This window comes from Nyctereutes procyonoides, unplaced genomic scaffold, assembly GCF_905146905.1.
Source record: "Nyctereutes procyonoides isolate TBG_1078 unplaced genomic scaffold, NYPRO_anot_genome, whole genome shotgun sequence".
Lineage (NCBI taxonomy): Eukaryota > Metazoa > Chordata > Mammalia > Carnivora > Canidae > Nyctereutes > Nyctereutes procyonoides.
In genome coordinates this window covers 13,658,835-13,673,056 of record NW_026575135.1, presented here as the reverse complement: position 1 = coordinate 13,673,056, position 14,222 = coordinate 13,658,835, and the positions used below count along the sequence as shown (strand labels likewise).

The window sequence follows — 14,222 nt, the reverse complement described above, 5'->3', positions numbered from 1 at the left end:
GTACTTTGTCCCTAAATTTTATTTATTAGAGGCCTGAAACTTTCCAGCACAATTCTCAGCTTTCACTGCTGTGAGCCTCAGTAGCAATTGATCTCTCAGTTCCTGTTTCATCGTTAATAATATTGATAAAATATCCCTATCCTTACTGATTCCAGAGAGTAAGAATAAAACAAAGTGACAGAAGTGAAAGTTATTGGATAAATCTATAACAGAAATTTGTATTTCCTGAGTCATATCCTTTTCTCAACTCTTAAGGTGAGACATTGACATATGAAGATGGAGAATTACTCAGCTGTGACTGAATTCTTTCTGGTGGGACTTTCCCAATACCCAGAGCTCCAGCTTTTTCTGTTCATGCTCTGCCTCATCATGTATGTGATAATTCTGCTGGGAAATAGCCTCCTCATCATCATCAGCATACTGGATTCTCGCCTCCACACCCCCATGTACTTCTTCCTTGGGAATCTCTCATTCCTGGACATTTGTTATACATCATCGTCCATTCCTCCAATGCTCATCATGTTTAGGTCTGAAACAAAATCTATCTCCTTCATTGGCTGTGCTCTGCAGATGGTTGCCTCCCTTGGGTTGGGCTCTACTGAGTGTGTCCTCCTGGCTGTGATGGCCTATGATCGGTATGTGGCCATCTGCAACCCACTGAGGTATCCCATCATCATGAACAGGGTGCTTTATGTGCACATGGCTGCGTGGTCCTGGATTATAGGCTGTCTGAACTCCCTAGTGCAAACAGTCATGACAATGGTTTTGCCTTTCTGTGGGAATAATGTCATCGACCACCTTACCTGTGAGATCCTGGCCCTTCTTAAACTCATATGTTCAGATATCTCCATGAATGTACTTATCATGACAGTGGCAAGTATTGTTTTATTGGTGCTTCCTCTATTGTTAATTTTCATCTCCTATGTTTTTATCCTCTCTTCCATCCTGAGAATTAATTCTGCTGAGGGGAGAAAGAAAGCTTTTTCTACCTGCTCAGCCCACCTGACTGTGGTTATCTTGTTCTATGGTTCAGCCCTTTTTATGTACATGAAGCCCAAGTCAAAGGACACAAAAGCATCTGATGAAATCATCGGGCTCTCTTACGGAGTGATAACCCCAATGTTGAACCCCATCATTTACAGCTTGAGAAATAAGGAGGTGAAAGAGGCTGTGAAGAAAGTCCTGAGCAGACACTTGCATCTATGGAAAATATAAAAAGTCTTAAGGCATGTGATATCCTCAGATATCATATGAGACCAGATCAGATCTTGTGTGTTCACAGATGAAGTCACAGAATCCAGTCTTGAAAGAACTTATTTGTCCTAAGTCCAAATATAGGACTTACATTCTTTTCAACACAGAATTCTGATGTAAGCCTTCTGAATAGTGTCTAGTCTGCAATTTCTAATTGTATGCAGTTCTGCCAATTGGTTCCATATAGGGCAATGGCTTTTCTTCAAGATAAATCTCTCTTCTCTCTCTGTTTTTCCCTCTCTTCTCTTCCTCATTTCCTCCTCCTCCTTTTCCTTTCCTCTTCTCCATCTACTTTATTTCTCTACTTTTCTTCTCTTTTCCTGCTTTCCTTTCTCAGTCAGTTTGAACTGAACATGTATTATTTTGTTGTCTAGTATCCCCTATTCTGGTAAAAGAATGCACTTCTTTTGACATTCAACAGTGCCACCCTCTGGGTCCATGTGTGCTGGATGGGGCTGACCCTACCCTCTGGAAATAGTGGTATGGCTTGAAACAAAAGCAAATCCGTCTAGTTATAGTGATTCATTCAGCATAGCAAGTGAGTTCAGCCAGGTTAATCAAACTCAATCCAAGAATGCTGTCTCACTCTAAGAAACGAGGCACTCTTCCCTGCTAAGGTATCCAAAGTGGTAAATGTGAGCCTGGGCCAATCTCTGTCAATAAGAGTAGAGAGCCTATCTGAGAATTAAAGAGGTATTGAGAGAAGGAGAGAGAATGTGTGTGAGTGAAATCCATCAGTAATAAATCAGGCAGAGCCCATGTAACCATTGTACGTACATATAATTCCTTAGCTTATTGAGCTTATAGCTTGACAACAAAAAAATATATACTAATTTATAAGATAGTGGCTCCTATATATGTCCTGAGATCTAATCTAATAGACATTTCAAATATAGTATGTTAAAAACAAAAATCTTGATTTCTCCTATCTCCAAGCTATTTTTCCTCAGCCTTCCTATCTCAGGAACTGGCAATGCCATACACCCACATCCAATCCACCACCAAATCCTACCAACTCTACCTTCAAAATTTACTCTGAATCTGACCACATCTATTGCTAACACTCTAGTTTAAAATACCATCAGCTGGAGGGTATTATGCTGAGTGAAGTAAGTCAATCAGAGAAGGACAAACAGTGTATGTTCTCATTCATTTGGGGAATATAAATAATAGTGAAAGGGAATATAAGGGAAGGAAGAAGAAATGTGTGGGAAATATCAGAAAGGGAGACAGAACATAAGACTCCTAACTCTGGGAAACGAACTAGGGGTGGTGGAAGGGGAGGAGGGCGGGGGGTGGGGGTGAATGGGTGACAGGCACTGAAGGGGGCACTTGACGGATGAGCACTGGGTGTTATTCTGTATGTTGGTAAATTGAACACCAATAAAAAATAAATTTATTATAAAAAATAAAAATTAAAAAAAAATAAACTACCATCAGCTCACCCAGGCTACTACAATGGCTTTCTGAATCACATCCCTGTTCTACTTTTGTTATTCTACAATCTATTCTGTACACAGAAGCCAGAGTGCTGTTTTCATAAAAGTACATACTGAAGTTCTAGAACAGGTAAAAATTAATCAGTGGTATTTTTGAAATCAGAACAGTGGCTATCTATGTGTGAGAGGGATTAAAGTGAGTATCTACAGGATCCAGGCACGAGGGAACTTTTCTAAGGTTAAACTTATGTTCTACATCTTGATAGGAATTTGAGTGACAAGCATGCACATGTCAAAACTATGAATATCACATTTAGATTCATGATTTTAATGTACGTAAATTTTAAACTAAAAGGGAACTGTAAATACATATAGCTCTAAACTCTAACTAATGATACACATGAAGTATTTAGGGAAAAGGGTAATGAGGTCTACAGTTTATTCTGAAATGCATCCAAAATGACACTGATTTAATGGGGGAATAGAGAGATGAACAGACACTTAAATATAAACAAATCTAATAAAATGTTGGAGGTAAAATCTAGTCAGTAAATGTTCAAAGTAAAGTTATTTGTTTTGCTTTATGTTTGGCATTTTTCATAATTTAATGTTGGAAAAAATTATACAAAGCCAGTGAGAATACAACTTTTGAATACATGTATCAATGAATGAGGCAAAGGTAGAAACTAGATTTAAAAAAAAACAGTACCGTTATAAATTCTCTCAAAATTTATTTAGGAAACAGTTCTACTATTTTAAAAAGGCAAAACTTTTTAATAAGTTATTTACAACTATTACAAGAGAAATTAAAAATAAATTGTAATAGTCCCTGTGAAATTTAATTTGCTATACTGAACTCATCAGGGTTTCAGTTGCTATTCCTGAGGGATAGGTGCAAGGGGAGGAGAAAGAAAGGGAAGAAAAGAAATATATCAGAAGATTTACCAGAATCAAGGCCTAAGGCAATAAGGAAAAAAGAAACAGCAAACATTTTTGGCATGATGTGTTATTGCCATATTCCTTCATGTGTTTTTGGCTATTTCTGAGAGGACTAATTCCCCAAGAATGTTAGGTTACACAGACCTTAGCAAAAGAAATTAAATTCTACACCATTTATTCTGCCATTCCACATTTTCAATACAATTAAAGCCATAAAGTTTTAAGTGCCATTCTTATATATTTACATGATAATCACCTATATATCTTGTAACACTACTATTTTTTAAATGATCAAGGTATATAATCACTCATATTTCCCAGGGCACTTTTTGAAACTGGAACATTACTAAAAATTAGGAGGTTGAAGTTCATTCAAACAATGACTAAGATGTTTCTTTTCAATATGCTGCTCGTATTCCTACCACATGTGAGACAAACATTGATTATAAATGTGACGCACTGTATATTAAAGACAATATACATTAATAGTGATTATATTATAATGATAATTCTGTGATTACTGAATATAAATGTTAATGTGTATTCTGTATGGCACAAGATTATTTCAAAATGGAAAATGTAACATTACTTGATGTAATAAGCACTATTGGTATTAGTGATAAAAGAACTATTGAAAATAAATGCTACACTTCTCAATGAAAAGTTTAAATTTCATAGCATTTTGAAAGATAGTTTAAGTGTACAAGTCAGTGACTGAACAAATGAAAGAAACCATTAAAGCAAACCAGTCAAAACAATTATGAGGACTATGCATCACACTAATCTTGGTTCAGAATAAAATTACATCTTCATAAAGAAATAAGTGTCCTGCAAATTTAAATACTTTGTGTTTAATATCCTTAATTTTTCATTCAGTAGATTAAAATTCAGGAACATAAGCCAAAAAAAATAAAAACTTCCAGTGAAAAAGAGACAAAACCAAAATAATTATATAAAGGCACAAGGCAAAACAGATTTTAAGGATGTACTTGTCCTCTATATTTCTTAGGTTTATATTACCCTAGAAAATTTTACACTTTAAAACTACTTGTCTTACTATAATGGTGAAATCATTAGAAGTCCTAAGAATGATTGTACAGATGTATATAGAGTGTGCAAAACTGCATTATGTTTCAGTAGGCATGACATTAGTATTTACTTTAATTTATTTTCTAAGATATGAAATTAAGAAATCCAAAATGTCCTTTTTTCTTTTTACAGTATAGAAAGGAAAATGATAATCCCTAGAATAAGCTTCTCTATATAGATGCTGAAAAAGAATATCTTCCTCTCTGTTTTTTGTGTGTATAATACAGTATATATTTTTATAGTATGATTCACCAGGTGCACTTCAATTTCAAAATCTAAAACTTATGAAACATAGTTTTGAATTAGTATTTTTAAAATGTGTGATATTTACAAGAAGGGAAATCACTTTTTAAAATTAATATACAATAAATGTATAAGCATGTGTATAAGAATGATATAATATTATTAAATAAGTACCTGAAAGGAATTATAGAAATTGGTCTAAGAATGCCATGATGCTTTCCAAGTAAAATATTTATTGAAGTTTTTCAGGAATGAAAGTCTGTTCTTAATAATGATATTATATCTTGATATCTTAAAACATTTATTTTTCTCAAATGCTTAAAAATTAATAGACTAAAACTAATATCAGCGAGAATAGAGGACCAAAGTCAATGAAATATATCTTCAAATTGTTCAAGCAAAATAACTGAAAATCTAGAATTTTGTACCAAACTAAACTATCTTTTGAGGGGCAAAATAAAGACAGTTTCAGAAAAAATGAAAATATTTTTCCACAGACAAGAAAGAAAGTATTGTGCCTAGATGAAATGGAGTGAAAAAACAACTGCAAATAAAGAAATTAGTAAATATGTGAGTGAATCCAAACTGTCACTGTAAGAGAGAGTGAAATGAAAAGAAAGAGTGCAAGAGACTGCATTTGCAATTAGGGTACTTAAAAATAAGGTAAAAATGAAATAAATAATATGGAAGATGATGGGAGGGGTTAGAAATAAGAGATCAATATTTTAAGATCCTTCATATTTTTCAGGAGGCTTGTAGAGATATTAAGTAGAGATTATGTTAAGTTAAACAACTTAAAACATTATAGTAATCATACAAGGGTGTCTGTATCACTCTGCACTCAAATGGTAAAGAATGTTTTTAAATACAACAAAATATGTTTATAAAACTGATGATGCATTAGAAAAAGAACCAAGTTTCAACAAATACCAGACAATTAATATCATTCAAACCATAATCCATGACCATACTGCAACATTATTTCTCTGACATTGGCCGCCATAACAACATCTTTCCAGATATATCTCCTGAGGTAAGGGAAATAAAAGCAAAAATAAGCTATTGGGACTACATCAATATAAAAATAATCTGTACAGCAAAGGAAACAATCAGCAAAACTAAATGGCAACCTATTGAATGGGAGAAAATATTTGTAAATAGTATATCCAATAAAGGGTTAGTATCCAAAATATATAAAGAACCTATACAACTTAATACCCCCCAAAACTCAAATAATCCAATTTAAAAATAAGCAGAAGAGGGACCCCTGAGTGGCTCAGTGGTTAAGCATCTGCCTTTAGCTCAGGGCATGATCCTGGGTCCTGGGATGAGTCCCACATCAGGCTCCCCACAGGGAGCTTGCTTCTCCCTCTGCCTCTCTGTGTCTCTCATGAATAAATAAATAAAATATTTAAAAAAACAAACAGAAGAAATGGACATTGCTCCAAAGAAGACATACAGATGGCCAACAGACACATGAAAAGATGCTCAACATCACTCATCATCAGGGCACGGAAATCTAAACGATAGTGAGGTATTACCTCACACTGATCAGAATGGCTAAAATAAAAAAATATAAGAAACAAGTGTTGGCAAGGATGTGGAGAAAAAGGAACCATTGCCCGCTCTTGGTAGGAATGCAAACTGTTGCAGTCAATGTGGAAAACAATATGGAGGTTCCACAAAAAGTTAAAAATAGAACCACCCTACAATCTAGTAATCATACTACTGGTTATTTACCCCCCAAAATACAAAAACACAAAATCAGAGGGATACATGCACCCAGTTTATGGCAGCATCATTTACAATAGCCAAACTATGGGAAAAGCCCAAGTGCCCATTGAAGATGAATGGGTAAAGATATCAGGGGTGTGTGTGTGTGTGTGTGTGTGTGTGTGTGTATGTATATATGTATATATATAGCAGCACAAATGTCCATCAGCTGATGAATAGATAAGGAAATGTGTGTGTACACACACATATATATACCACAAATAACATATATATGTTCAAATATATGAATATTGTTCATATGAATGTCAAAAATCATATTATATGATTTTATATAATATATAATATGAATATTATTCACATGAGTATATATTCATATATATATGAATATTATTCAGCCATAAAATAGAATGAAATCTTGCCATTTGCAGTGACTTGGATGGAGCAAAAGTGTATAATACTAAGTGAAATAAGTTAGTCAGTGAAAGATAAATACCATATGATTTCACTCATATATAGAATTTAAGGTAAAAAACAAACAAACAAAAACAAACAAAGGGGAAAAAAGACAGAAACAGCCAAACCAAGAAACAGATTCAACTATACAGAAGTTACAGCTATCGGAGGGGAGGACAGGAGACGGGGATGGAGGGATGGGTGAAATAGGTGATGGAGATTAAAGAGTGCACTTGTCATGATGAGCACCAGGTAATGTATGGAATTGTTGAACCACTATAATATACACATAAAACTCACTGTATGTTAACTAACTAGAAATGAGAGTAGAGATGAAATAAAAATAAAACAAAATAAATCAGTATTGATAAGAGACACTCCAAAAATGTCTTTAAATGTGGAAATGTTGAAACATACTTTTAAATAATTGACAGGTCAAAAAAATCATGACTGAAATTTCAACATATTTATAAGTTTATGATAATAATACAATTATCAAAATTGGTGGAATGAAGGAATTTACAGTCTTAAATACATAAGTGGGAAAATAAGAATGATTGAATACTAATACACTAAGAATCCAATTCAGAGTTATCAAAAGAGGAAATGCAAAAGTCTTAAGATAGGTGAAGACTGAATCAGTAGTTTAAAATTTTACCAGGCCAAAGCAATTTCCCTGGTTAGTTCTAATATATTTACTAAGAAAAGGTAACCTCTCCCATAAACAAATTGTTTCATAAAATATAAAATTGGGGTTGGAAAGTCCTCCAACTCTTAGGACTGATAGCTGTCAGTTTGCCATTGTGAGTGTATATCAATACTACAAAAAGTATGAAGTTGACTAATACCACTTACAGATATACTCCCAAGGAGATATTTACAGTTACTCATGAAAGCATAATTTATAAAATAAACATGTTATAATTTATAAAATAAACAAATATCAATATGGGAAATAATAACTACATTATAGTTTCCTAGAACCCAGGATTTATAGGAGAACAAGTAAAATGAACAAGTTCTAAACTAATCACTTTGTTAACATTTAGCAGCTTCTTTGAGTTTCTTTCTGCTGCTTTTGTTTTAATCTGTAAAATGAAAATATCAATGTCACAAAATGAAATGAAGAGAGTAATAAAGATTTCAATAGAAAGCATAACATACATGACAGCTCCTATGTGATATAACACTCATCAGAATCTAATGTACTCACAAATCTTTCCTGCTACTTATTCTAAGAATAGCAGCAAAAGAGGCTAATACAGAAATACCAAGACATGTTGACAAACTCAAGAAGAGGCATCCAGTCTTTCTTCTTCCCCACAGCATCTAAACCAATGCTCAACACATACGAGGTGCTTAACAATATTCACTGATATGAGCAGGATACTTGTTAAGGGACATTTTGAAAATTTAATTGATATTTTATCATTTATTTATATTAATAATAAAGCAATTAACAAAAGATAGTAATTCATCTTTAGAAAAGTCTTCCCCTCAATATATAATCCTATATGGAAAAAAAAAAGAATTGTAAATTAACTCCAAACCTACAGCTTCAGGTACAAAACTCAAAAATTACAACAAAAATAGCATACTTTGAGATTTAAAAGTAGTCTACACCACCATCTAGTGGCCTAAGAATATAACAGTACTAAGAAAAGTACTTAACCCATGGAATGTCACCCAAATACAAGCATGCATCTAGAGTTTATATGTAGTCAGTCACTGCCTTTGAACTCAGTTGGGACAGTGGTTCTACCTCTCTTGCTTCCTTCTCAGATCTGCACTAGCCTGACCTTTGAACAAAACCATGAAGGAATACCATCAAGTGGACTGACACCTTTGCCACCTCATATAATTTCCTCTTTAACTAATAGCTACTTGTTACATGAGATGCAAAAATGCATCTTTATACTCATTAAACCAAATGAGCAATAATTAAAAACTGGTCTGAAAAACTTTATTCACTGTGGTTAAGGGTATAAATTTGTAAGACAATTTGTCATTGTTTAGTAAAGCTAACTATATTAATATTTTATGATCCAGCAATTTCACTCCTAGGTATATAAATTAGATCAGTGGTTCATAATCTCCAATATACAGATCTCCCAAGGGGTTTAGGAATAGAGTTCAGAAGGCCCGATAACATGGATTAAAAAAAAAAAGTTGCACCTTTAATGTCACCAACTTCTAACTAAAAATAAGCATTTCCTTTGAATATGAATGTAAGCAACAAATTACAGTATTTTTGTATTATATTATTATTAGCAAGATTGGAGACTTGGTAACCAATAAAAATCATAGATATTGTCAAATTCCTTAACAGATCTAAATTTCTTATATGCTTATCACTAATTCAAAATTATATCTCATGTCTACTGAGAAATCTTGCTATTTAGTACCCTAATAGAGAACTATATATATATAATATATATATATATAATATATATATAATATATAATGGAAAAGGAGTCTCATCAACAAATGGTGTTGGGAAAACTGGACAGGCACATGAGAAGAACGAAGCTGGACCATTTTCTTTCACCATACACAAAAATAACTCAGTGGATTAAAGACCTACACGTGAGAGCAGAAATGATAAAGATGCTTGAAGAGAGAATAGGCAGTAATTCTCTGACATTGGCCATAGCAACATTTCTCTAGGTAGGTCCCCTGAGTTAAGGGAAATAGAAGCAAAAATAAACTACTGGGACTACATCAAAATAAAAAGCTTTTAGCAAAAGAAATAATCAACAAAACTAAAAGGCAACCTACTGAATGGGAGAAGATACTTGGGAATAACATATCCAATAAAGGGTTAGTAATCCAAAATATATTAAGAACCCAGACAAATCAACACCCTAAAAACAAATACTCCAATCAAAAGATGAGCAGAAGGCATTTCTCCAAAGATGACACCCAGATAGCCTACAGACACATGAAAAGTTGCTCATCATCACTCATCACGAGGGAAATTCAAATCTAAACCACAATGAATGGATAAAGAAGATGTGGTTTATGTATACAATGGAATATTACTCAGCCATTAGAAACGACAAATACCCACCATTTGCTTCAACGTGGATGGAACTGGAGGGTATTATGCTGAGTGAAGTAAGTCAATCAGAGAAGGACAAACAGTATATGTTCTCATTCATTTGGGGAATACGAATAATAGTGAAAGGGAATATAAGGGAAGGAAGAAGAAATGTGTGGGAAATATCAGAAAGGGAGACAGAACATAAAGACTCCTAACTCTGGGAAACGAACTAGGGGTGGTGGAAGGGGAGGAGGGCGGGGGGTGGGGGTGAATGGGTGATGGGCACTGAGGGGGACACTTGACAGGATGAGCACTGGGTGTTATTCTGTATGTTGGTAAATTGAACACCAATAAAAATTTATTTATTTAAAAAAATAAACTATTTACATTAAAAAAATAAACCACAATGAGATATCACCTTACATCTGTTAGAATGACTAAAATCAAAAACACAAGGAACAAGTGTTGGCAAAGGTGTGGAGTAAAAGGAACCGTCTTTCACTGTTGGTAGGAATGCAAACTGGTGAAACCAATGTAGAAAACAGTATGAAGGTTCCTCAAAAACTTAGAAACAGAACTACTCTACAACCTAGTAATCACACACCTGGGGGTGTATTAGCCTCCCAAAATATAAAAACATTAATTCAAAGGGATACATGCACCTTATGTTTTGGCAGCATTATTTACAATAGACAAATTGGGGAAGCAGCCCAAGTGTCCATTGATAGATGGATAAAGAAGATGTTGGGGGCAGCCCGGGTGGCTCAGCGGTTTAGCGCTGCCTTCGGCCCGGGGTGTGATCCTGGAGACCCGGGATTGAGTCCCACACCAGGCTCCCTGCATGGAGCCTGTTTCTCCCTCTGCCTGTGTCTCTGCCTCTCTCATGAATAAATGAATAAAATCTTTAAAAAAAAAAGATGTGGTATGTGTGTGTGTGTATATATATATAAATGGAATATATATATAATGGAATATATATAATGGAACATATATATAATGGAATATTATTTAGTCATAAAAAAGAATGGAACCTTGCCATTTGCAATGACAATGGATGGAGCTAGAAAGGATAATGCTAACTGAAATAAGTCAGAAAAAGAAAATACCATAGAGTCTCACTCATATGAGGAATTTAAGAAACAAAATAACAAGCAAAGGAAAAAAGAGAGAGATGAGACAGACTCTTAACAATAGAGAAAAACTGATGATTACCAGAGAAGTGGATGGGGAGATGGGTGAAATAGGTGATAGGGATTAGAGAGTACACTTATCACGATGAAATTAAAAAAAAAACAATAAAGAAAAAATAAAAAATTAATACAAATAAATGGTAGACTGAATGTGTTTCACAATCTGCCTTTAAACCCTGGCTGAGCCACTTAATAGCAGTGAATTGGGAGATGTTAATGTGTCTTATGTTTCTCACTTATAAAGGGAGATAAAGCTTAACCTACAGCATTTTGAGGATAGTGAAAGCCTGTGAGAAATTAAATAGGAGATTGTCTTAGTCACCTAGTATCATTTAATGTTCATCTATCTCTAAGTTATAGCTGTGAATTTTACTCCTATCTTGTAAGCATTTTCCTTTTAGAAATTCTTCTTGGAAGTTCTACCTTTCTGCTGGCTAGAAGCAATTAATGATGAGGTTCCAGGGGATGGCGAAACCACAAAGTGAAAGAAGCTGTGCCCTTAATTCATCAGCATAGAAGAGTTACTTGCAAACTAGCAAAACTCACTTGATTCTTATAAAAAAATAAGTGAGTCATAATACACTTTAGAGTTAATTTGTAGAAACAAATTAGCCTATGCTAATTAATATATTCCTGAAAGATACTACTAAATATTGAGATCTCTGGCCTCATCTCCTCAAGTTCAGGAACCTGGCAACAAAGATCATACCTCATAGATGGGACACTGAAAGTTTCCTTGCAGGGGAATCTCACTAGATAAGAGAAATAACTGAAAGACAATAATAGTTGAAGTGAGGGAGGTCCACTCACAGTCCAGTCAGATCACATTACAGTAAAGCCCATTACTTACCAAGACCTACCCATACTCATATAGTTTTCATTTCTTTTGTCTCACTCCAAATACAAGCTTATAGACAAAGGTTGTGAAATAATAAATTTTTCATAATTTAAGAGTTTCTAGATGAGAGGGTCTACTGAAATAATGGATGAAAAAAAAAAAACTTATTCCAAGGCATATTACTGAAATTTCAGAAAATCAGGAAAAATGAGAAAAACACAAAAGCTTCCAGAGAGAAACAAGTCACATACCAAAAACTCAGGAGAGTGGCATACATATTTTACGAGAAGCTATAAAGCAATGAAGCATTACCTTTAAAAATATGGGGAAAAATGATTTCTAATGTAGAATTTTATACCCAACCAAGCTATAAATTAAGAGGATTGATAAAATAAAGACATTTTTACTGATAAAGTTCTCAAAAGTTTAATTCCCATATACCCTCTCCTAAAATTAGGAGTTAAAAAGACAAGATCCTAGAAACAGAAGGTCGCAAACAAGGCAAATGATATTAACCCCAGGACATTCGTGAGAGGAGATCCCCGAAGTAGTAGCATGCTACCTTAGAGAACAAGAATAACTAGTCCATACTGCAGCAAGAGAACAAAGAACTCCCCAAAGGTAACTCTACTAAGATGAAGCTGATTAGATGATTCACAGGTTTAATCACATTGAGGAAAAAATGTATACTTTTGGCAAAGAATTTGGTGATTAGTAAGGGATAGGTATAAAGAATACAACAGAAACAAGTGAAGAGAGAAAAATAAAATAGTCACCGTCCTATGGATGACAATTATGGGTTTAAGCCACATAGCAGTACCTCAAACTAGTAGATGATTTCTCTTGTAAAGTCCAGAGATAGGCAGTGCACTGCTCCTGGCATGGTGTTCCCTGGTGTCATAACCTAGGCTTCTTCTCCCTTGTTCCACCATCTCTAGCATGTGGCTTCTACACAATCCAAGAGCTTATCGGATTATGTCCACATTTCAGCATGCAGAAATAAGGGAGGAGGAGGAAAACACTCCTACACTGCTAGAATCACTTATGGTAGGTTATAACTGCATTAAACACAGCTCACTGGCCAGGACTTAAGTCACATGACTGCACCAAGCTTCGTAGGTTCTACTGCTAACTTTTTAAAAAGAGGACCAGGGTAAACAGCTAACAGTCTCTGCTACCTCCAGCAATTTCTATTCTTCAGATCTTACTTTGTTCTTCCTCATACTATTGCTTAATCTCCGACATATTTTCTCTTCAGGTGTTTATTTCCCCTAACCTTTAAGTTCTAAAAGGACAAGAACTCTCTTTAGTTCCCTAGTGTCTGCAAATGTGCCTGAAACATAAAAGAAATTTAATAAATAGGGGTTGAATGAGTTGTTAATTCCAGAGGGGATAAAGCCTAAGAAAATAAATTCAAACATTAAACATCCAATCTGGGTACAAAGATGATGCTTTGTTTTGTCAACATCAGTTACAAATGGACGCACATCATCCAGGAAAACTGACTCTTCCTCTCTGGAATTACAAGTTTTAAAAGCCTACTTTCCTCTGTAGATCACTGAAAACTCTTTCCACTAGCCATAGCTAATTCCCTAGTCCTAATAATGTAATATGACATTACTGTCTGCAATAATGTAATTAACAAGAATGTTAACGTCAATATAACGTACGTAACGTAAATTAGTCAAATCAATTAACTTTTTAATGTAAGCATTAGATAAGGAAACATTAAAATTTTGTTTTTTAATTGTATTTATTTATTAATGAGAGAGAGAGAGAGGAGAGAGAGAGAGAGAGAGGAGAGAGAGAGGCAGAGACACAGGCAGAGGGAGAAGCAGGCTTCATGCAGGGAGCCAGACACGGGACTAGATCCTGAGACTCCAGGATCAGCCCTGGGCCAAAGGCAGGCGCTAAACTAAACCACTGAGCCACCCACAGATGCAAAACATTAAAATTTTGATGGAGTGGTACCTAAGAGACTGGAATCCTCTTATTGCATA

General features: G+C 34.5%; 1 protein-coding gene across 1 annotated transcript; it reads left to right on the top strand.

Moving 5' to 3' along the window:
• The first annotated feature begins 270 nt into the window (after positions 1-270).
• On the top strand, positions 271-1,215 carry LOC129495193 (olfactory receptor 13D1). The gene has a single exon (XM_055302627.1). The coding sequence runs from the start codon at positions 271-273 to the stop codon at positions 1,213-1,215; it is 945 nt and encodes a 314-aa protein (XP_055158602.1).
• The last annotated feature ends 13,007 nt before the right edge of the window (positions 1,216-14,222 follow it).

Coding starts and splice junctions, on each gene's coding strand:
- LOC129495193 (XM_055302627.1), top strand. CDS start 271: ATGAAGATGGAGAATTACTCAGCTGTGACTGAATTCTTTCTGGTGGGA.